Source organism: Nilaparvata lugens, chromosome 3 (assembly GCF_014356525.2).
Source record: "Nilaparvata lugens isolate BPH chromosome 3, ASM1435652v1, whole genome shotgun sequence".
Classification (NCBI taxonomy): domain Eukaryota; kingdom Metazoa; phylum Arthropoda; class Insecta; order Hemiptera; family Delphacidae; genus Nilaparvata; species Nilaparvata lugens.
In genome coordinates this window covers 15,155,073-15,178,010 of record NC_052506.1, presented here as the reverse complement: position 1 = coordinate 15,178,010, position 22,938 = coordinate 15,155,073, and the positions used below count along the sequence as shown (strand labels likewise).

Here is a 22,938-nt window from a genome sequence, read left to right as displayed (position 1 = left end):
AATCGCAAGGAAACGCCATTGCTTCGCTTTCTGTTATGCTCTCTTTAATATCATAAAGAGACTTGAGGAGAAACAAACGAAATGCGAATTGGTTGCTGGAGGAAAACTGTTGACGCCGTCTTGTGGAACTCTTGCCGAATTGGATCACGCCTCTTTAGTATTCATTCACCGGTTACACAGAATATTAATCACTCCCCTATGAATATTTTTCGGATAAGTTACACCTGTCGGTTGTGAAAGTGACTGCACTACTAATTTTGTGTGTACCTTCTTACCTCGTCACGTGGTACCTTCAGAGTGGTTATATTACCAATGTGGATTGTGGACTAGGCTTCATAATTCGAACTTGAAGAGGCGACAATCGAGATAAATCTCTCAAAATTAATTAAAAAGAATTTTCTCAATTTCCACAGTATGATCGAGGATTCCGATGGTTCACATAATAAATTATCAGTGTTTATTGAGAGCCTGACACTCCATGAGCCAGAATGGAAATGAACATACAAAATTGATTGCTTCAAGAATATTTAAGTCGGTTACACAAAAATATTTTTCTTTTTAGGTGATAATTGTATCGCGTTGCATCTATAAGAGCTATATAATACATAGCCATATACATTTCATGTATACAACTGTATATCCAGTTGAACTACTGTATTGTGGATTCAGGAGAAGATATCGAATACCAAAGAATTTGTGTATGGTAGAAAGCTTCACAATGCAGAAGAAAGTGATGATAGTCTCTCTATTTTCAGGAGGTGGATATCCCATTCAACACTTGGTTGCATCTTGAGATTTTTCAACGTAGCCAGAGATAATAACAATATCGTTGTCTTGTGTCTTGGTGCAAAACAATGGAAAACTTGGAAAACTGGGAGAAACAAATCAAATCAATCAAATCACAAATAAAGTTAACACTTTTTTCATATTTTATAAGAGACTAATCAAGATTACCTTTCAATATTGATAGATTGGATATGAAATTACTATAGGAATTAAACGATTATCGAGGTTATTACAAGCAGGGAAATTAGTTTTCACAGTTGTATAAACTACTCGAGACCACCTATATAGCTGCCATCTCTATAAAGCTTGGAAGCGGTCATAAATTATAATCAACAACACATAATTAGGTGATGACACAAGCGATTACTCATAATAATTATACTTGTTATCGGATTGAATCAATTCAGCCCTACATCTTGACACGCAATAATAAACAAGGGCAACATCGTTTCCGGTCCAAGTCAATTAGTCATGTTCAACGTCCGGGAAGGTAGGAACGACGAGGGTGAGTCTGGGTCCGGGAAAGTCAAGAAGTCGCAGTCACACCGACACCGACTGCAAAGGAGGTAATTGAGACATGAGTCGGGGCCGTGTGGTGTGGTGTGGTGTGCCAGTGTGACACAGGCCCTACTCTATGTTGATGCACGCAACCTGATAGAACAGGTGGTCTGATGGTGGAGGTAGCGTCAGTGGTTGCAGGGGTTTTAATCGCGGTGCGTTTGTTGTCAGATGGTAGGGTGTCGTGTTAATCCAACTACAAAATCATATTTAATAACAGTGCCTGCGTTTGTTGAAGGACCAATTATGACGTGCGGCGAACCAGTGAACCGACTAAGCTTGCCTACCTGTTGTTCACCAAGCAAACATTGCTGCCTACACAAGAAACAATCAACATTTAACACGGCTCAACAACCAGGTCTTTGATTTTCCAATTCTACTGATTATTGATGATTTTCATACACTCACATGATATGATTCTGTTGAATTTCTCAAGCTCAATGGCAATCTGAAGCCTGCAGATCTGAATGTGGACGTATGCAATTGCAATTTTTTTAATTCTGTAGACTCAGTTGTGCTGGAGTCTGAAGCTTACAGATCAGATTCCATCTGAATGTATTCCTTCTCAAATACCTTTCAACAGAAATAACTTTCGTATTTAATAAAACTTCTAAGTGAAAAAACACTCACATTTTTTGATGTGGCGACGTCCGTTTCGTGCTGGTATTGCACATTTTCAAATCAAATGAGTCTCTGTTTATATATACCTCTGTTTATATTATAATACCAGCACGAAACGGACGTCACCACATCAAAAAATGTGAGTGTTTTTTCACTTAGAAGTTTCATTAAATACGATAGTAATAATAATAATAGTGGAAACAAGATGGATAACCAACAACGAGAAATTACTTATTCAGATCAATTTTCAAATCAATAGTCACATGAAAAAGCAGTAATAAGATTATTATATCAATTCAATTATAAAATGTTTCTGCATCAATGTCCGTTCTAGATATTCTGCATGCTTCTCAATTCTTCTAATATATTGATTATGATATCAAGACAAGTGACGACACTTATGATATCTTAATTAAGGATATTGATTATATAATAAGCAATATGTTTTATCTGATGCTGGTTACTTGTCACCATCTCTCAGAAGCCTATTAATACCCTTTATGATATTCTGTACTTCATTTACCAGAAAAACAAACAGCCCGCATCCATTTCACCCCTTCTATTATTAAGGGCGCATTCGAATTGATGTTTTAAAAATCTCAACCCTTTCAACACCCATAGCTGTGATTGCTCCAAGATTTGAATTATAACACTGTAGTAACAATCATCGCTCTCTATATAAGGCACTATCAATAATCAGAGGTCATCTCCTCTTGGAGAGGAGTTCAGCTATTATGAAATTTATTGGGAAAATGTTTGACTCAAATGGAGTCGATAGCTTGATTTGATAGCTCAATCTTTGGACACCAGAATTGGGAATAAAAGAGCTTCATTGGGTATTTCTTGTATGAAAATGACAGATGACTGGGATGGATCAAAGCTCGACTGGTAGAAATAATTCAGCTGGAGCCTACTGTCTTTCTCTCTGACAATCCGATCAAAAGAAACAAAAATTGAGGATCAAGGAAGAATTTCTGCTCGGTTTGGCATAAAGATGAAAAACAAAAGAAATGTTCGGTTCACTGCACTTACTAGCTGGGTGAGCTCCAAGACAATCATTCCTACTGAATGACTATTTTCTGCCGCAAAGGTAGGGCTAGAAATGACGAAAACGGAGGGGTCGAAGGGGTCATGAATTCATCCATCCTTTTCTTCCCATAGTCTTTCTCAAATTCAGTCTCAGGTCAGTTGTTTTGTCAGCAATAATTGTGACGTCTGTTTGTCAACAGAAAAATAGTGCAAAACTGGCTTTTGGAGAAGATTATAGATTCTTTTACTAAGCATTCCAAGTTTATTTATTAATCAATGAGCTGAAATGTAGACCTGAAGCGTGTCAAGTATCGTTGTTCAATTTCAGAACTAGTTTGAATTTCATGTTTAGTTTGAGCTTTTTATATTTAGATAAAAATATAATCAAGTCAGAAATATTCAATTTTAAACCACTTTATAGCAGGATACAATGGCAATGATAACATTCAACGCAAGTCTTCGTTTTATTTATTGCATACTCTGACAATATTCTATTAGCACGGATTTAAAATTTATTCTTGTCTGTGCTATTATTCTTAATCCAAATATCCTCTATTTCAGCACTGTTCTACAAAATTCGAATGATTCAAATCACTTAGGAATAATCCCTTGATAAGAAAACAACTAATTGGTTTCATCAACACTTCCATTCATCTGTCAAGAATTACAAATCACAATCATGTCCAAAATACCTGAAATCCTTGAATTTTAGATAGTGGAAGCTAAATGGATAAACTAGAGATATTGATCGACTCAATTCAAACTATGCCCATGTTCCAGAACACATTCAATTCTGTGAAATGAAGCCAATCATGTTTGCTGATGATACAACGTAATATGTATTCCGTGATTGGATTAGTGCTATGAGCTAGATAAAAATATATTAGATCAGTGTTTGGTTGTATACAAGCCGGTTTTGCTTCGAAATGACGTTGAAGGAGATTATTATTGGATCACATCTTTTCGACGCTTCATTTGGATTTCGAAGTAGTGACGCAAATAACCTCATTGTTGTAGAGACCCTCCTTCTTTTTCCACTCATTCTATTCTTCAAAGGAGGGGAAATAAAACAATTTATTTTATCAAGTTTGTCTAGGTTAGCTCCATTAATGTAGATTCCTTCTTCTTCAGTAAAAGCTGAACTACAAACATTGATTGGAACATTGAATCATACTCTAGCAATGAAATTTGGATCAAATTAAATAAAATTTTATTCTCTTCAAGATACTACTGGGTTTGGATCTACTCTATATATTTTTGTGAAGAGTCAAGTAGTTATTTCCTGGATTATTCTAGTTATTTTCAACATGAAGAAACAATGAACATCACTAATATGGTTTTTGTTGGTGAAAAAATATTTCACTTTTTTCAATTAATTGTTTCTGATGCATTCTGAAGCTGAACATTACCGGCATCTCTAATGAATTAATAGAACAAAAACTGTGAGCATTGATTGCCTTCTCCAGTGAAGGCTCTTTGTAAAATGGATCTACCTATTTTTTCTCTATTATTCGAGGTTAAGTTTGCTTAAAGACAAAAAATGCATAACATCTTAAGGCACAAGAGCGATTAGAGGATTTCGATCGTGTTGAACGGCTCTCACAAAAAGACTTCTAGATCAAAGTGGAACGTTTTTTGTGGTAATTTGAAAAATGGCGATATGGAAAATTGCATTAGTCACCGTGCTCAATTCAACTCGCCGCGAATTTGGCGTACTTCTCACAGCTGCTACAGAATTGCAAAGATGGTTGTCAGGGCCATACTTCGGTTATCAATGGAAAGAAAGGGTCAGGACAGGAGAAAATTGAATTATGGGTATTTTTCCTGATAATGTTAACTGCCCACATTAGGAGAATGTCATGACAAGAAAGTCATTAAAGTTTTTTGAAAAGTGAATCAATCGCGCTCAATTCAGAGCTTAATCTTTTAATGATAGAATAATAGAAAAACCAAATATGCCAACTCTTTTTATTGTAGCACATTACAATGTGGTTAGAAAAGTTCATAATCTGTCTCAAAGGCGTAGAACCATTCGAATAACGATGGTCCAATGTTTAGTACTTGGAAGAAGAATATTTATGGGGGCCAACAGAGGAGAGGAGAGTGATTGATTTTATCAGTGGTCAGACTTCTATGGATCTGGGTGGAGTTGAAACGAAAGCTAGAATTTACATAAAATATAGGAGACATGGATTGGGACTATTGGTAAAAAGTTGAACGAATCAACAGGATTGAAGGTAACATGAACAGACATGTCGCTCATTGATGGATGTGCGTGGCCTATTGGTACCACTGATTTTTCCAGGACTTCCCAAGTGGGCAGAGAGGGAGAGATTTTTAGGTGAAGTCTGTGTTACATCTACCTGAACACAAGGTGGGAGGTACCCCTCATTCACCTTCTGGTTTCATTTCGATAATTCGTTGCATAGAACAAATAGAAGGTCCGTTGGTGATGTTTGGTTTGCAGTTGGAGAGACAGCGTTTCATTTCAAGTTTTATACAGAACGTTTGTATATTTGGGACTTGATAATTTATTCGTAACATAGAAAAGGCGTTTGACTGATACATTCATTACGTAAAAACGGTTCTCGTTTATTTACTGATTGGAGTGTGAGCGTGTGCATGTGCGCGAGTGTGATTGGAAAAATTTCGTTCGCCCGATGCCAATAGGATGATATCCTGCAACCAAGTTAGACTCGTACCAACCCACCACCACAACCATCAAATTCACAAAAGCTTGCACCAAACCCCTCCTTCTGCCATTTACTGTGACCTGAGTTCAGGTTCAGATACCCTTTTTGAAGCTATCAACCCAATAGACGTCCACTCTGCCACCAAGAATCCACATTTGTTTAATCAAACGTATAGAAACTGATTCCCCGAGAAAGTAAACAATAATTAATTGTTACTTTTTTTACATTGCCGCTCTTTTTCCTCCTGCTATCGGCTCTTCTGATATCCTCCCCCGTCAACCACGGGAACGCCCGTAACAATAACCGTGAATTGCAGGGTTACCGGTACCAAGCGAGCAAGGGAGCAACAACAGACAGATAGCCATCGAATTCTCTTCGGACATGACTTCTGGTCCTTGCCAAAACCAATAAAGGATTAATCAATTGTATTTCATATGAATTTCAACCAATCTTTTCTTTATCAATTAACTAGCTTCATCACTCCCTTCAGCTGTAAATACGATAAGAATGTCAATTCAGTTATTCGATTACAATCAATTCACTCGAACAATAATGGAGAATTATGGAGATTAAAAGGAATCTCTGAGAATTCCATGATATTCACTAAATTAGCCAAGGTAAAAGAAGTAAAGTAGAGTAATTATTATCTCAATTTCATATAAAATAGAGTTTAAGAGGTGTGAATAGAATTATTCGCATAATGGTACTGTGATTGGATATGTGGAAATGTTGCAATTCCAGAAATTTGAATAATCATCTAAAAAGAATTTAATCAGTTTTCTGTATTCATGATATATATTATGCTCTCATTTAAACATTTATATGAGATAACCACGCTCTGGGATGTATCATTCAATTATTCATTCATCAATATTAAACAATACAGAGAGTAATTCAATTTAGCAGACTGCCAACTGTATCGCAAAATTATACGATAATCGCAAATCGATTGCAGCTTCTGCAAATTGAATGCGATGCAAGTTGGCAGCAAACGACTCAATTTGTTGGCATGCAGCATGCGTGCCAACATTTATGAAGCGATTCGATTGCAGATTATGAACAATTTTGCGTTCAGATTGGTGCCGAAGTTGGGCATCGAGTTATTACGATGGCAGATGTTAATTGAGAGGGGCTTGCTGCAAAATCAATACAAATTGTGCTGCAGTATGCAATGCAATCAATACAGTGTATCGCGCCAACATACATAAAACAATATTTACAGTTACCGCGTTCGCGTTGTCGTCGCGACTGTCGGATTGGCCAACGATTCGATCCGATCGATTGTGTGCAAATGCAATAAATGGTGTTGCTCGCTTTCAGCCAGCGGATTCCATGCATTATTTATGCATCATTTCGCACCAGTTCACTTCACCCCGTCTGAAGCCGGTTTCTCCCCCGCACTGGGACGAGCCACGGACCTCGCGAAGGTTGTCGACTGTGTCTATTGTTTGTAGCTGTTCGCTGACACTGTTTTGCACAACTACGTGGACCATACTGTTGCAAATCGACGTTGCACGGCTTCGCCAATTGCACTTCCATCGTAGATATCCAACTTGGTACCAGACTGATTTAGAGTGCATCCTTGGAGGAGCAGAATTTGACGCGATTAAAATATTAAATTAATGATTTATCTCTTTCCTGTATGGGGCTAATTGTAATAAAAAGATAGAAAAATAAAAATCTCAGTACCCTTTTTGAATTATTTAATCACAACATGTTTCAACATTGATGCCATTTTAAAGTGAAATGAAGTAAGTTAAATAAATAAATACTGCTAACAGATTCTTATTTTGATCATATGTTAGTGTATTCATATGATTTTATGTGCTAGGACTGTAAATTATAATTGATTAAATAATTCAAAAAGGGTACTGAGATTTTTATTTTTATTTCTATTTTTAAATTAATGATTCTTGTCTATCCATTCTATCTTCGTACATAGTAGGCTGTACACTACGATATAATTATATTTATCTAGCTCACAGGAGAATATATACAGATAACAAAAGGTATGTGTTTTTGTTAAAAGAGGTGAGAAATAATATGTATCTCAAAATTTGTTGGGGATTTGAGGTGAAAAGTGGACAGAAGAGAGTGAGTTATCGGTTTGGAAAATGGTAGGCTATCCATTAGGGTGAGGTGAACGCGTACCAGATTAAATTATTTGCATTTTTGAGCGCACTCATCGACGAGGAGAGTCAAAATGAAAAAAGCTGTCTACAAGCAGTTGAGCTGCTGGAGTTTTAAATCGGACGCAGCGGGCCGTTCATAATGAGGGATGCCTATATTCGCCGATGTATACATTTTATAAAACGTGGCCAGTGCGTCCATCAGGTCCCGGTTCGTTCAATTTAAATGTTTTTGCACTTTATTTTGTTCGCGTTTTTCGCGCTCCACGCTGCTGGCTGGCCACTCGAAAAATGATCGAGCGAATAATGAAAAGCAAAAGCAACGGGGCTTTGCACATCATTTATCTTCATTTCATTTGGCGTTTTTAATTTGGAAGTTGCTGGCAGATGAATGGATTTCATTTGAATTTTGAGTAGTAAACTTGTACGTCGACTCTTCCAGCGACAAGTGACAGTAAGCGGGTGGGGAAGGGGTGAGTTTTGAGGAGGGTTTTTGGGGGTTATTTGAGTTATTTTAGACAGACCGGTCGGCCGAAGCCTGGGTGACAGAGAGGGATATATACACGCTTTCCCGCCGTATGAAGCACAGACCGCATTATATGGAGAGAGTCCTACAATAATCCGTGATGGATGCGTGTGTGATCACGCGTGCCTGTGCGTGCGCACACCTAATTGCCACCGCAAGCGTCAACGCATTGCCATCACGCTGTCATGCAATCGCATGTGTCTGTTTATTGCAATCTGTACTGTATGAGTGGTGATGAGGGTGCACTCACCAATTTCAATTTTAATGTAAAATTAAAGCCGGTCGTTTGAATTCATAATGTTCAAACCTCAATAGACATGCTTGGCCGTATTGTTAACTGAATGTACATTCCAATGTATTTGTACTGTGAGATCCACAAATGAAAGCAGAAATTAATTCATTTGATGGTGAAGAAGGACTCACAAATCACTGTTTGTTATTTCCATAATGAATGTACTAATTAGTACATAATACCATTATTATAAATGCTCAATACAAAGTTTGATAATGGATAAAAATTGATTGATGATAACTTCTGATACTAGTGACTAAACCTTATATAGTTTCAGTTTGAGCTTCTTTTACTCGAGAAGAGATTCCAAAAATGAAGAAATGGAGCTGTGGACTGTTCCAGTCCTTCGTTGTAGACGAATGAGTAGTACACACACACTCAAGTGTGATGCTATTTATAGAACTATTAGGCCTAGAAACAGAAAACACAGTATTTGACTGCGTTTTCGAAAATATCCTTCTAGTTTCAGACCTACTATCGTAGGGATCATGTACAATGCAGAATAATTACAGTAGTCAGGAAGGGTTTTGAATGGGAACTATCCTTGTGTATTTATCATCATGAATATTCATCATAATAAAATAATATTATCAACTGTGTGCTCTTTTCATCTTAAAAGTGTGTTAAAGGTTACTGTAACAATCATTATATTGTTATATTGTATATTTAGATATTTTCATGATAGAATTAGTTCCACATTTTATAACTCTGGTCAGATTAAGCATGAATACCATGTTATTTTCGTTTGGAATAGGTGATACTCAACCATCCCAAATCATTAGAACCAGATCAGAATAGAATCAAAATAAACATAGCCTGGTTCCCAAGAAAAAATAATTTCTATGTTGTATCCATCACCATCAGTTCACATTTCAAAATGTGGACATTTAGTCTGTATCGTTCACAATGTATGGAGAATTCCATTTTCTGAATATCTCTTTTCTTCTACTCACAGTGATCTATAATTAATACTGTCTGATGGAGGTTAACTTTGCTGGTTAAGGTGCATTTGCTTGTGTGTAACAGGCCTGTGATTAACGAGTGAGATGGTATAATGTTTCGGTTTGATGGCTTAAGCATAATAATTTATTCAGAATCAGATAGAAGACACAACGTTCCCAGAAATACGGTAAAGACCTTTCAGGTAAGAAGTGGACCCACACGATTTACTTTGAGCATCGCGTGACGATGCCACGCCAATGCTATGCTATATACCCCCTTCCTCCTCTCGTCAACCCCTACCCTTCATCGCAACCCCGTGCGGCGTTCGTTTCCATAATAGTAATCATTTCCAATAATGAGCCAGTCAGTGTCTTTTTCATTTCTACTTCCAAAATGAATAAAAAATGTTCACGGAATTCAATTTCGTTTTCCGGTCAGCGTTTGACCACGAAACTTCCTTCTGACTGGCATCAAGATACTTAAATGCCAACATAAAACACCAAATCAAATCAATGTATTCTCGATTCCTGATTCTTAGGGATAAGACATTATTTTTAATTATAGTTTTTGTTACCTTCAATATATCACGTATCTAGCGACTTTGAAGCTTATAAAATGTTTTGCAGAAGAGACTCACCTGAAACAGAATTAATATTTCACTTAAATAAAATTGAATATTCAATATTTCAGATTATAGTCATACATATTTCAAGCTTATTTCACACACGTCAGCACATAATTGCTGTTTTGATTGGATAAACAATCAGCTTATTTTCTTCGCAGTTGCTATGCTAATTTTTATGGAGTACCGTAATTGATGGAAGATTACAAATCGTTATTGAGAATGTCAATAATGGGATTAGTTTAAAAATTGGGGTAAAGTCCATCAATGTGATTGGAAACGGCCTATATTTCAAACCGTGTCTGGAAGAAATCAATCCAATTGATAAAAGAAACACGGAAAAAGTACCTTACCCTTCCATATACATCTTATCAATTAAAAACATTATTAGGTATTTGAAGGAATCTCAGTATGAATCTGGCCTTATAAGAACAATTGGATAGAATTCATCAGAGACATCAATTTTCCAAGGCAAGTTTTCGTCAGAGTTTGAGATGAAAGATGTGCTCGGTTCATCCTACGCAGAAAAAAGCATGACGACGGCTGTCTTCAAAATTTGTGTGGCAGACTGATGATGTTGATGATGACAATGAAAATGATGATGATGGCGTTGACTATGACAAACAGACACGGCAAGATCTGTTTGAGCAGGTGGCTGAGACAGCACGTGCTGCTATCTGGTGGCATGATTGTCAACTAGTGTTATGACAAATTGCTTCGGTGAGAGAGCGAGGGCGCTAGACGAGAGAGTGAGAGAGTGCACGAAAGGGTGCCGCTGTCACAGAGAAACGTTGTTTGTCAGGAGATATTACTCGAACAAATTACCTGTTTAGATAGAACAGCGACAGTCAATTTAATATGATGGATGAGCCTTCATAATGGCGCCTCATTATCTTAGTGCTGGAATAATGCCAAAGTGTCCTGGCACTACTTCTCCACCACCACTCCAGGATGTACAGATGATCAAAAGTCAAGAAAAAAAACCTTTTCATTGATTTTTCAGCGTCTCACTCTAACAATCAAGAGATCCTTGTTTTCACAACTATTGTTCCAGATTCGAAACTCGCAAAATAATTTTTTATTATTGGCTCTGGAGTTCTATTTATTTTATTTGATATCCTCAGCCTAGACCCATATCGATATTATTCATATTGATGCAAGTATGAATTCGATAATTTATTATCAATTGAATTACTATGATGGCAATAAAAGGTAGTGGTGTACATCCATACACATTTCAATTTCGTGGATATAAAGAAATTCATGAATGTAAAACAATATACTATAACTATGTAATTAAGTTATTGGGATATTGGGATTTTTTATCGATTATTAGTGATGATAATTTGTGTTGTATTCATGCATCATGTTATGGATGAATAGGAATATCGTTGGTGGTACGACACCATAGACTGAAAATTGTAAGATACAAAGTTGAATGTTGTGCAATGATTTATTCGAATGTCTACGGGATGGATGGAGAGTTTACTGTGTACACTGGGCGACTGGGGTATTATTCATAGAATGAACTATCACAAGGATGTAATCAAAATAATCAACCCTCGACAAATTGATACCACTGGAATGAGGGTTGCCGACCCTACTACGCTGAACCAGCCCACTTGAAAGCCAGGAACGAGTTCAATTCCAAACCATCTTGCATTGAACTGTATCGTTGCTCTGAAAGACCGGTTCTTTCCTTTATTAGGGCGGAAACTTGTTTTTATAGCACATATTGCTTGTGAGTAGAGAGAGACAGCCGTCACAATATATCTTCCTATTATAATATTATATTCTCACTGAGACCTTCAAGCAGCCATTTTTGAAATGACTGGAACTACATCATACATTGATCTAGTTGTATACATCTCATGAGACTCGCTACAACTTGAAGCTTCATGACATGTTGGAATGCTTGCAAATTCAATGAATTTTAAACGATATATAATTGTTGAGTAATACAAAGGTCAAAATTGATAACTGGGATGATTCAATCCAAGATTTATTACAGTGAATTCACTTCTTTGGATGAACTTTACAGACACTATTCATGAGTTTGAAATAATCTTTTAGCATTCAATTTTGTGAGATGTCATTTCATCTGCTATAGAAATGTATATAACGTTCTTGAAAACGATTTTCCCAATCATTGAATTCATTGATGACTCTTGTAACGGAATGGAATCCAACTAGAATCTTCCATAAGTTTTGAGTGGGATATAAATCCATCATTTCTCATGATTCAAGATTTCATGGATTATTGTAATTAAACATTAATTTCAAGAACATAAACAAAAAATAATCTATACTCATTTAAGCGTCTTGTAAACACGGAGAGTGGGTTCAAGCACTGCTTTACCCTCGCTGAGAGATCATGAGATGTAATCATAAGCTGGAAGACATACAATGAGATATTGCTAGGAATAATTTTATGCACCCTTCAAGTGATCAAGCCCCGGTTCGTGATTCGTCAGAAGAATACCAGGAAGGGTTGCAACCCTAGGTAGATGGAGATGAATGCGCATGAGCAGAATGTAATCATTGGTCGGCTTACCTGATCTTTGGATTTATGCAAGAATTATCTCTATGTACAGTCTGGTTCAAATGTTTGAATGATTCAAAACATAAAATACTTTTTTAACTCTCAATCATCTAACAACTGAGTGAAAAAGGTCATTAGAAACTACGTTATCACGTTGATTTTGATAAATTTTAAAATCACAACAAGCCGTACATATTTACTTCGACTTCATTAATTTCGAATTTATCAAGTCTACTTCAAGTCATGACTCTGGAATATTATAGGATTATTATTATTATTGACAAAATTCAAGGAAAGACAAACAGTAAACAGGTAAACAAGTACTGCATAGGTGAAACCTCAAATATTTCTCAACTGATTTAGACGATTGCAAAGAATCAGATGTGAAAATAGGGAAAAACCTCTTTAAAATGTATATTCTTAAAATGTGAGTTTCTAAGGAAGGAATAGCAGTTATTAAGGAAAGTTTTATGATTTATGCTATCTCGTATTCACTACACGAGCTTCTCATCTTTTTTCCTTTAAGAGAAGCAATAATAAAACCACCCTCATATCAAATATAACCGTGCTAATTTAGCCGTGAAGTGCTGGGATGCTTCTCGCGGAGAGAGAATATATTGAATCAATTCATTTTTCGGCTTTAGTTGAAACTGAGATAGGAAAGAGTGAGGAAATTGAAGACAGAGAGTGTGGGAAGGAGAATAAAGAGTGTTACAATGAGAAAGCGAGAGAGTAAGTACGATACTTGTACGATAAGACTTGATAACTTTTCGGCTGGGAAAGTTAGACTAGTGACGGCGGTAGAATTGAATCAGATAAATGAAGGCGCGAGAAAACGTTCGCAGCAAACACAGACTGGGGGTGGGGGGAGGCAATATGCTTTGTAGGATATAAAATGAAGGGTACAGTTGCTGACGAAAAATGTCATCTGCATGGTCGCTATCGTCATCATCGTTCTTCTCTTGCGCATTTGCTGTCTCTATCTCTCTCACTCATAGCGACCGATCTCACTCACGCACGCCAAAGTTGAGATTCTCATAATTTTCCAGTCCATTAGCCGGCTTATTCCAGAGATAGGCACACGGATTATGAGGGCTGCAAAGGGCGCTAGCAACAGAGATGGATGCTAGCTCAACAAATACATAAAAGATGCAAAGACAACAACGGATGAGGGAGATGGAGACAAAAACAAGATGGATGGGGTTACAAGTTCCCTTCTGCATGCCAATTACTACTGTTATACAATAAATGTCTTCCGAATATATATTATAGCCAGAGACGCATTTTATTAAAAATACTCAGCCTGCTCTCTGGAAAAAGCAGCCTCCCTTAGTCTGAAACAACAGCCCACCCCAACTCGGCAGTCATCCTCAAGTCGTCCCCCGTCAACCGACTCTTGAATAATTAGAATTCCTTCAGACATTTCTATGATAATCTTTGTGTTTTTTGCTGGAATCTAGATGAGCTTTTTAATTTAAGTAGCCGAGAGCACTGAGAGCGTTGTTATTCAAGAATTCAGTAACTATGGAGATGTAGCTGGATATTATTTCGAGAAATACAGTGACAACAATAATTTCAATGTATCTCATTACTCTGCTCCTTCTGTTGCATGATATTTTATGGAGATCAATCAATATCATATTCTGTGTGAGCTCAATCTTGTCAGCTATACATTGCAAAAATCATGTTTTAGTGATAATATGAAGAATTTAAATATCATGACTAGCTATAACAAAATGACTGGAAATATTAACAGTTTTGGGCTTAAGCCTGTTGATGAGTAATTATACTCATTGCAATAAATGAATATACAGTACTTATTGATATATAACTTATATAGTGAGAAGATTGCATCATCAAAACCGATTGATTTTGAACTTGTCGAAAGACGGAGAAATGATATCATTTATATATGGAATGTGAATAACTCTGGAATCCAGCTTCCTATCAAACACTATTGGGAGAAAATGTCTCTATTACTTCTTATTTTCATCAAAATGAAAACTGCAAATGATAAGGTTTTACGTAGTACCAATAACACCCTATGTCTACGTTCCTCAATAGTCATTCATCAAAATCTTATAAAAACCAAACAAATAGATGACATAAATCACTACTGCGCGTGCGCAGAGGTGGATTTCAGTAGATGCAGTTGAATGGGATGCCGAATCGAATTGTTGTTATTCGGGGCGAAGTCATTGTGATCGCCAGAAAAATCGCAGCGTGAGTGAGTGTCGTTGCTGAATGAAACAGAGAGGAAGAATGTTTACAAGAGTGAGTTGGAGAGAGAGACAGACTGAGCACACGTGGAGATCACGTGCCTTTTCTTTGAGGACTTTTTCATCCTTGTCCCGCCCACTGAATCTAGTGCACCTTTTCTGCAACTCCAGGAAGATCAGGGAGGGTTGGGCTATTCACTGGACAGCGATCATTTCATCGATGTGGACCCTCAAATCGCAATTGATAATAGAAATGGCAATTCAGTATATCGAATCGTCCCTTTCTGATTCCAATCATAACTCAACGAGTTCCCCAAAGTGGCTCAATCAAATGCCTATCAATAGCTCCCTCTTTTCATGATCTATGTTCACACTTGGTTATTATAGTAAGTTTCTATTGTCAGTGTGAAATTCAGGACATGAAGCAGGTATGTGAAGAGAACATAAAATATTTTGTTGGATAAAATGGCAAGGACCATGAAGGAATTCCAGAATAAAACGGAAGTGCCAGTATGAAAGATAAACTTCTACAGTATATTGAGGTATATGTATAGAAACTCAGAGAAAACTCATTCATATATGATAGAAATTTGTATGATTATCATAGTATGAAAAATAAATTTCCACAGTATATTGAGGTACCTCCACTTATATAAATTCAGAGACAACTCATTCATATATGATAAAAATTCGTATGATTATCATATAACGTATGCATTTTACCTTACAATTCATTAATTTATTGTATAAAACAATATAATCATAATACAATATTATGATATTGGAAAATTACGATTGGATAATTGATCATCAAAATACTCTTATGATGTTGATGGTTGAATTTTCAACACCAAGTCCTCACTTTAGTTCAGAGAAAAAATTAATTGAAGGCTGGAAAAAATTGAAAATATTTTTAAATCAGCAATATGGAAGTCAAACTAGGAGAAAAAAAACAAATTATCAGCTGTCATTTTCAAACATTACATAGCATCTATCAACATCAACTCATCACACGCAAGAAGACAGCTCTACAAGACACATTCACATATTTATCTACCTTTCATTCACACATTCATTCCAAATACACTACACACATTTCATGGAGCATCATCAAAATTATCTGTAACATTACACATAGAACTAATTCACACAAATATTTGACATTTATTCTAAGATGGACTGCTGTCGAGACAGAACGACTTGGTGCCAGAGAATACCAGACGGCCATGATGAAAACATTTGCCACAATGTTTCAGTGAGGAAGAGAAATATCTTGAATAAAATGCGGGTGCTGGTCAACAATCATTATAATGAGTGAGTTTGATAGAATATTATAAATTTATCTGATAAAATATTTAGGAAATATTATTTTATAAACACGCATTTTACTTTACAAAGTTGTAGACGACATCTCTTCTTATTGTTTACTTATCTGTTTGATTACTTCTAAAGCTGCGTTTACACCAAAGTTAATAACAAAATTTCAATAACTTAATCCTTATGGATTGTATTAGATTGAACATATCTTATCATACACATGATGAACATATGTGTTTGTCAAGTTCCGTTCAATCTAATAGAATCTATAAGGATTATGTTATTAAAATCTTGTTTATAACTTTGGTGTAAACCCAGCTTTGCTCTCTCCTTTCTGCTCTAGAATTAAATGTTCATAATTAAATTAATAATTTAATTATTTACAATTTACGTTTTATTTTTGTGATTTTGTGCTCAGAATAACATATTGAATCGATCCCAACCAAAAATTTGATGACAGGTATTTCGGCACTGAACATAGATTTACACCGTTATCACAATGACGATAAGCTTTGATCTAAGTTTTTGCCTCTGGATATGTTCAACACTTAAGATTGTTTCAGTAGGCTACATTTTAATGTATTCACACAGAATATTTTAATGCAATGTATACTTGAACCTTGAATATTTATTGTATTAGGCTGTATAAAGCTTAGTGTATAAATGACAAAAAATTAACAGCCAATATGGCTTGTAACATAGTTTTTCATTCCTATTACTCCCTAATACTAATTTATTGATTTTTCAGCATGAAATGCGAACAATGGGATACACAGGAAACTCTGAACAACACAAAAGGCCCGTATCGTATTGGTGTTATAAAGGTGAGCAATTCATTTTTGATAGTATTACATGATACTGACTCCTCACTGTTTATCATGAGTTCTAAAATATTCACATAATACTGTCCTCCCCTGTTTATCATGATAGTTCTACAATATTCAATGGTGATATTCAGTCAAGCAGGTTGAAACATCTCAGTTCGATTTGACTTTTCCAAAAAATGTTATATTCAGCCTACTTTGAAGTTATCCCAGTGAATTGTTGTCCGTTTTGCAGCCAGAACATCAGCATCAGGAGTTGATTGGCAGTCAGCTGGTGCAGAGCTGTGAGTGCGGCAAACGCAACGGACTGCAGGACGACTGTCGCCGCTGGAGCTGCCGCGGTTCGCCGCAGTGTCGCACGACGCCGCTGCCCAAGTGCAAGCCGTTTCTGGGCCAGCCTTCCGACCGCAAGCGGCCCGCATACAAGCCGCCGCAGTCCGACTGCGTTCCGCGTCCTCGCCGACAGAAAGCGGCCGAGAAAGACGAGTGTCGTCACATTGACTGAGATGAAATATGTTAGCGGTATCCGATAATATTGTCCAAGTAATATTCTCAATGACATAATTTTGTCCAGTAAAGTAGAATAAGTAAAGATCCATTAAAGAATTATTATCCACACAACCTAAATTATGTTTTGATTTCCGTGGAAGCAGTATCAACTGTAAGTTACAGACAAGAAACAAACTCAGTAGAAACGAGTTTATAATTTTTCTGGATATTATTGTCTCAATGAAATAAGTTTGTCCAGTAAAGTAGAATAAGTAAAGATCCATTAAATAATAATTACACTCTACAAAACCTAAAATATGTTTTGATTTCCGTGGAGGCAGTATCAACTGTAATTTGATCATATTTTCTAGTTACAGACAAGAAACAAACTCAATAGAGACGAATCTATAATTTTTCCAGTGAAGGAAATAAGCATTTTCGTAGTAGTTGTGGAGTAGCCGCGCTACAGATGACGAGTTAATCAATTCTGAATAGAGTTCGCGCACTGATTTTCACGGTGTTTTATGAATGAATTGAACGCCTGTCCTTCAAATTCACTGTAATCGGTTTACAAAATATCATTTTCTCAGAATAATTTCCGGAAAATCTATAATTATTCTTCATGGTGGAGTTGTTTGTGGGCTTGTCTATCATCAAGTGCCCACCCAGACGGGCTATTAATATTATAGAATATTGATGATTTGGTTGAGAAACTGATTCACCATGGTTATCGAAAAACTCAATTTGCAACAACTGGGGAGTTCGAATTTTAGTGACGAGATTCAGATTCCTTTATTCATTAGTTTAAAAATACAAAATTCAAGAGTCAGAGACCGAGACAGAGACAAATTCTCTGAGACAGAGAATAGTAGATAAAATTATTTTTAAATAAATATGTTGTGATACAATAATATTGTAATTTCCATCTGGTTGTATTCTTGATACTCAACAGGTCAATTGACAAGGCAAGTTAACCACTTGACAAGACAAAACTGAACCCCTTTTCCTGGGTGAGATGTACCCTATGATTTCCTCAAGTTAATAGCATGATTCGAAGAAAATAGCAATAATTTCTATGGGTGGCATGGTTAATCGACAGGTTACAAACTCCCCAAGTATTTTCACACTGAAATTTGATACGTAATTGAAATTTGAAACACAATTTCGGAGTCACTCAAGCTTCAAGGCAGACTAAATCAGTGATTGTTGAAAAGCTGTAGTGTATATTGGAAAACTGTAGACTACATAATAAAAAGATCGTTTTCACTAGGATGAGAGAAAAGGGAAGAGAACCTGATGGCGGGTCTGTGGATTAAGGTGCTTGTTGATGGCAACGTGTGTTGAGAGAGACGGCAACAGGGGGTTGGGGGTTGTGGAACGACAATTGCGTCCATTAGAACGTGTCAAATAGTCGGTCCGATATTAATATAGTGTTGCCGTGGCTAGCTTATTTTCTCTATGCAAATTAACCGAGAGGAAACTTTAGAGCCGACACTTGGTGTGATGGTGGTAGGAGGGGATGGGGAGGGGGAGGTTTGCAGCACGCCTAGCAGCCTTTATGATAGAGGCAAGCTCATAATTCGCGGCTGAAACTGGTCCGATGCAGCGCCAATGACTCCCAGTGCACGACCAGCTGGGGTGAGACAGAGAGAGGGCATCGGTTCCTTTCAGTCGCCGAAGGTGAAGGTGGAGTAGAGTGATGACGAAGATCTAGAGTGAGCGAGAAAGAGATACCAGCCAACACTCTGTCTCTGTAGCCGAGGTCGGCCACTCTACAGTTTCGCCTGTCGATAGTATTTACGGCGTTCGACATTTCTCGAAACACGAAATCGTTGAAATTAACAGCAAATTCAAACCGATGCTGAGGAATAAAATTTCAAGAGCATACTTTAATTGCCGCTCTCCCACGCTGCTCGCTTGGCCGCCTAGACCTCGCCTCTTGTGTGCATGCTTGCATGCCCTCTGCTTGTTCACTAAAGTGGGAGGTGGTGTCTGGGTCTGATCGAGTCGTTCAGTTTAAGTGCAACATACACTTACAACAAAATATTGATGCTCAATATTAATGAAACATACAAAAATACAGTAATTTGAATTGAATTACATAAAATTGGATTGGTTAAATGGATTGGATCAAATTGAACTTAGACTATATTCAGAAAAATATGTGTGGTGAACAAAGGAAATAAATGATGTCCAAAACGATTCAAATGCAATGGACTCGGAAGAGAGTTCATAAAATTCCTGTCTCACAAGCCAATATTTCTCTGAATGTCAAACCCACATCCTTGAATAATGATCATGTTTAATTTCTTCTTTCATACTATAAGCCTTTCCAAATACAAGCTTGGTATTGAATATTCAACTAGTATGAATAAATAAACAAAAGCCTATTATAAGTCTGTCTGACGAAAACATAGAAATGATACAGTTCCTACTTTCATGAAAATCTTGACGTTTTTCTTTGTGCTGTAGATTCCCATAAACCACACTAGCTATTACTGGAGATATTGCACCATAGTGCTGTAGATTCCCATAAACCCATAGAAATGATACAGTTCCTACTTTCATGAAAATCTTGACGTTTTTCTTTGTGCTGTAGATTCCCATAAACCACACTAGCTATTACTAGAGATATTGCACCATAGATGGGACTGAGATATGTTTTCCTTCTTACAAAAACCATGACACCAAATTCATAAATTGCTTTCAGTCTTCCATTTGTAAAGATAATAAATATGTGAGAACATCACAGGCTGGATTCAGTTCAGCGTACAAAATAGCGCCGATTTGCGACGCAGAAGACGTCGTACCGAAAAATTCTTTAGCGTTTCGAATGATTAACGCGCTTTGAAATTAATTCCTGTCGCACGTCAACTGGCAGCCAGCCAGTCCTCTCCACTATCCTGTCTCTCGTCATTTTTCCCAGCTAACGTTATTATTAGTTACAGCCCAATTACTATAACTCACGCCGTCTACAAATTCAGTCACATCACACATCAACACTTGCTTCGAGCTCGGACAACGTTTACTGTTGCAAATCAACCAAATAGTTAATAATCTAGTGACACCCAACTGTTATGTGTCAAGTACCACGACTGCTTTACGCATTTGTCAAAATAACATAAGATCTTACGAAAATTATGCCGATGATGTTATAGAAATGAGTCACATACCGAAGTTCCGAAGGAAGATATTGCTGAGATTATGCTCTCCTTGTATTATTTTGATAGCTATTGTCCGTTAGTTTATGACTAGCTGATCGTAAAATTGAACTGAGCCTTCACTGTGGTCGTTGTATCTATGGATGAATGTAATCAAAACATCACGGAAATATATGAGTTACAACTATTAGTAATTAGGAAACAGTGAGAACTGCAATTTGAACCAATTTGTCTTATAATAATTATTCATCAGTTGCTAATGTTTTATAGTGATACTTCATATCTGTACCATGTTTTCTTGTAAGCAGAAGGTCTTCAAATGATGCCCGAACTTTTCATTGAAGTTGATTTGTAACAGAGGAATTTCAGCTAGAAGATAGAATGCTCATTGAAAATTTTACACGCTCATTCCAATATTCTATAGTTCAGTCCTATCACGCTCTCTCTCTCTTTCTTTGAAGCTTTACTTATTTACAACTCAGTATTCATTCTATACATTATTATTCTAATTCAATTTATCCTCAACTGATACTGTACTGAACTTGTCATAGCTACAGCTTTGATATTATCATGTATGGATGTAGCAGTTTGAAGTATATTCGTCTCGAGACAAACAATACTCAATAACAACTGATTCTCATCCACTTTGTTCTACAGACCTTGAGAACTCTTATGGAAGTGCTGATATAACTCCTAACTACCATATAATGTAAAACAGTAAAACTATCAGCAAATGGCTATATTTCTTAAAAAAGCATTCCAGACGGAAATTTTCTGCTAATGATTATTACTATTATTATTTATTCACATTATTTCAAAGTTTACACAGTTCTAACAATGATCGAATTATGAATGAATAGCATTAAAATTCAATATTTCCCTACAATCTTCCTACGAATTACTGAAACCGCACCATTCTTTTATGATAACCCGGTATAATATGCTTGTGTGTATCTATATTTCCCAGTGGTGTCAAATAAAGTGCTAGAAATATATTTTTGTTCCACTAATTCTATTTTAAAACTCATTGGACTCAATCATCTCTCAAAAACAATAAATCGTTCACCAGAACGTAATAGCTGTTTAAATGACCCGCTGACTATTAACTATGACAAGTGAATTGACGAATAAAATACCACTGGAAACTAGCCAGGTTCTTGTGTTTTGATTATGAAAGTGAAATATTCAAGTTTTAGCTGGTCAAGGATCGTTCTAATTATTGAACGAAGAAGTTGAGTAATTAGGGCTCATGATTGTAGTATAGTTAGTGAGTTATCAACCTCACTTAATTAAAATCAGGTCCCTCAGTGATTATAATGAATTATGATATTGTTGTATGGTTCTTATTTTGAGAAGAGTACCACCAACGTTACTCTCATTCTTGTAATCTGTTCACCTCGCCAATATTCATTCAATAAAGCACCCAGTGATGCTGGGGGTATGCATGTTTTAACATGGCGGAATTCCAAACTCAATGATGAAGAGAGGGTGTAAGGAATAGGGTAATTGAGTTTGAGGGGAGAATCTATTAGGGGATGAAGTGATGAATATGAGCAGAGTTATGCACAGCGATTAACACAATGCCGACTTTTGTTGAGCCACCCTCGCTCAGCCACCAAGTTATTAATCGTCACAATCATAACAATCATAGTCGTCTTGGTCTTGAACCCCGATTGGATTTCCAGAGTGCTTTAAATCATCAGCATGCAATGGAGGGCTCATGTCTGTTGCCCAACCCTTCTCAGCCATTTGTCTTATTATCCTGTGAATTGAATGAAGCTTGATCATATTGATGGAATCTACAAATGTGGCAGGACCAATCCGGTTATCATTCCATATGGCATGAAAGGGAATTATACATTTTACATATATATCTTGAATTATGTATGATGTTAATATATTGCCAAATACAAGAAATATTTTTACAAATGAATATTAAATATTTTATGATAGAAAGTATGTTGATATGAAGTCAACAAGTGAACAGCCACTTTAATGATATGCATACAAGTGTATTGATCACTTCGTGATCGCCAATTGTTTGAATTCCACAAAATTATTGAGGTAGGCCAATCTACAAAATTAAGCAAAAAAGTTGGGTGCTACTAATTCTTTGCTAGCCAATAGCTCCTACAAACGCCAAATAAAATAAAACTACTCTATTTAATCTTCTAAACTCTTCTCACTC

The 22,938-nt window shown here is 36.5% G+C and overlaps 2 protein-coding genes across 5 annotated transcripts in view; one reads left to right on the top strand and one right to left on the bottom strand.

Moving 5' to 3' along the window:
* The window catches only part of LOC111057484 (homeotic protein spalt-major), a 139,812-nt gene that overhangs the window by 72,019 nt on the left and 44,855 nt on the right, over positions 1-22,938 (bottom strand). The gene's annotated exons all lie outside the window — the stretch shown is intronic.
* On the top strand, positions 15,926-17,727 carry LOC111049626. The gene is made up of 3 exons (XM_022335750.2): positions 15,926-16,273; positions 17,025-17,100; positions 17,336-17,727. The coding sequence occupies exons 1-3, from the start codon at positions 16,134-16,136 to the stop codon at positions 17,603-17,605; spliced, it is 486 nt and encodes a 161-aa protein (XP_022191442.2). The 5' UTR covers positions 15,926-16,133; the 3' UTR covers positions 17,606-17,727.

Coding starts and splice junctions, on each gene's coding strand:
- LOC111049626 (XM_022335750.2), top strand. CDS start 16,134: ATGGACTGCTGTCGAGACAGAACGACTTGGTGCCAGAGAATACCAGAC. Junction 16,274..17,024: donor GTCAACAATCATTATAATGA/GTGAGTTTGATA, acceptor TTGATTTTTCAG/CATGAAATGCGAACAATGGG. Junction 17,101..17,335: donor ATCGTATTGGTGTTATAAAG/GTGAGCAATTCA, acceptor TCCGTTTTGCAG/CCAGAACATCAGCATCAGGA.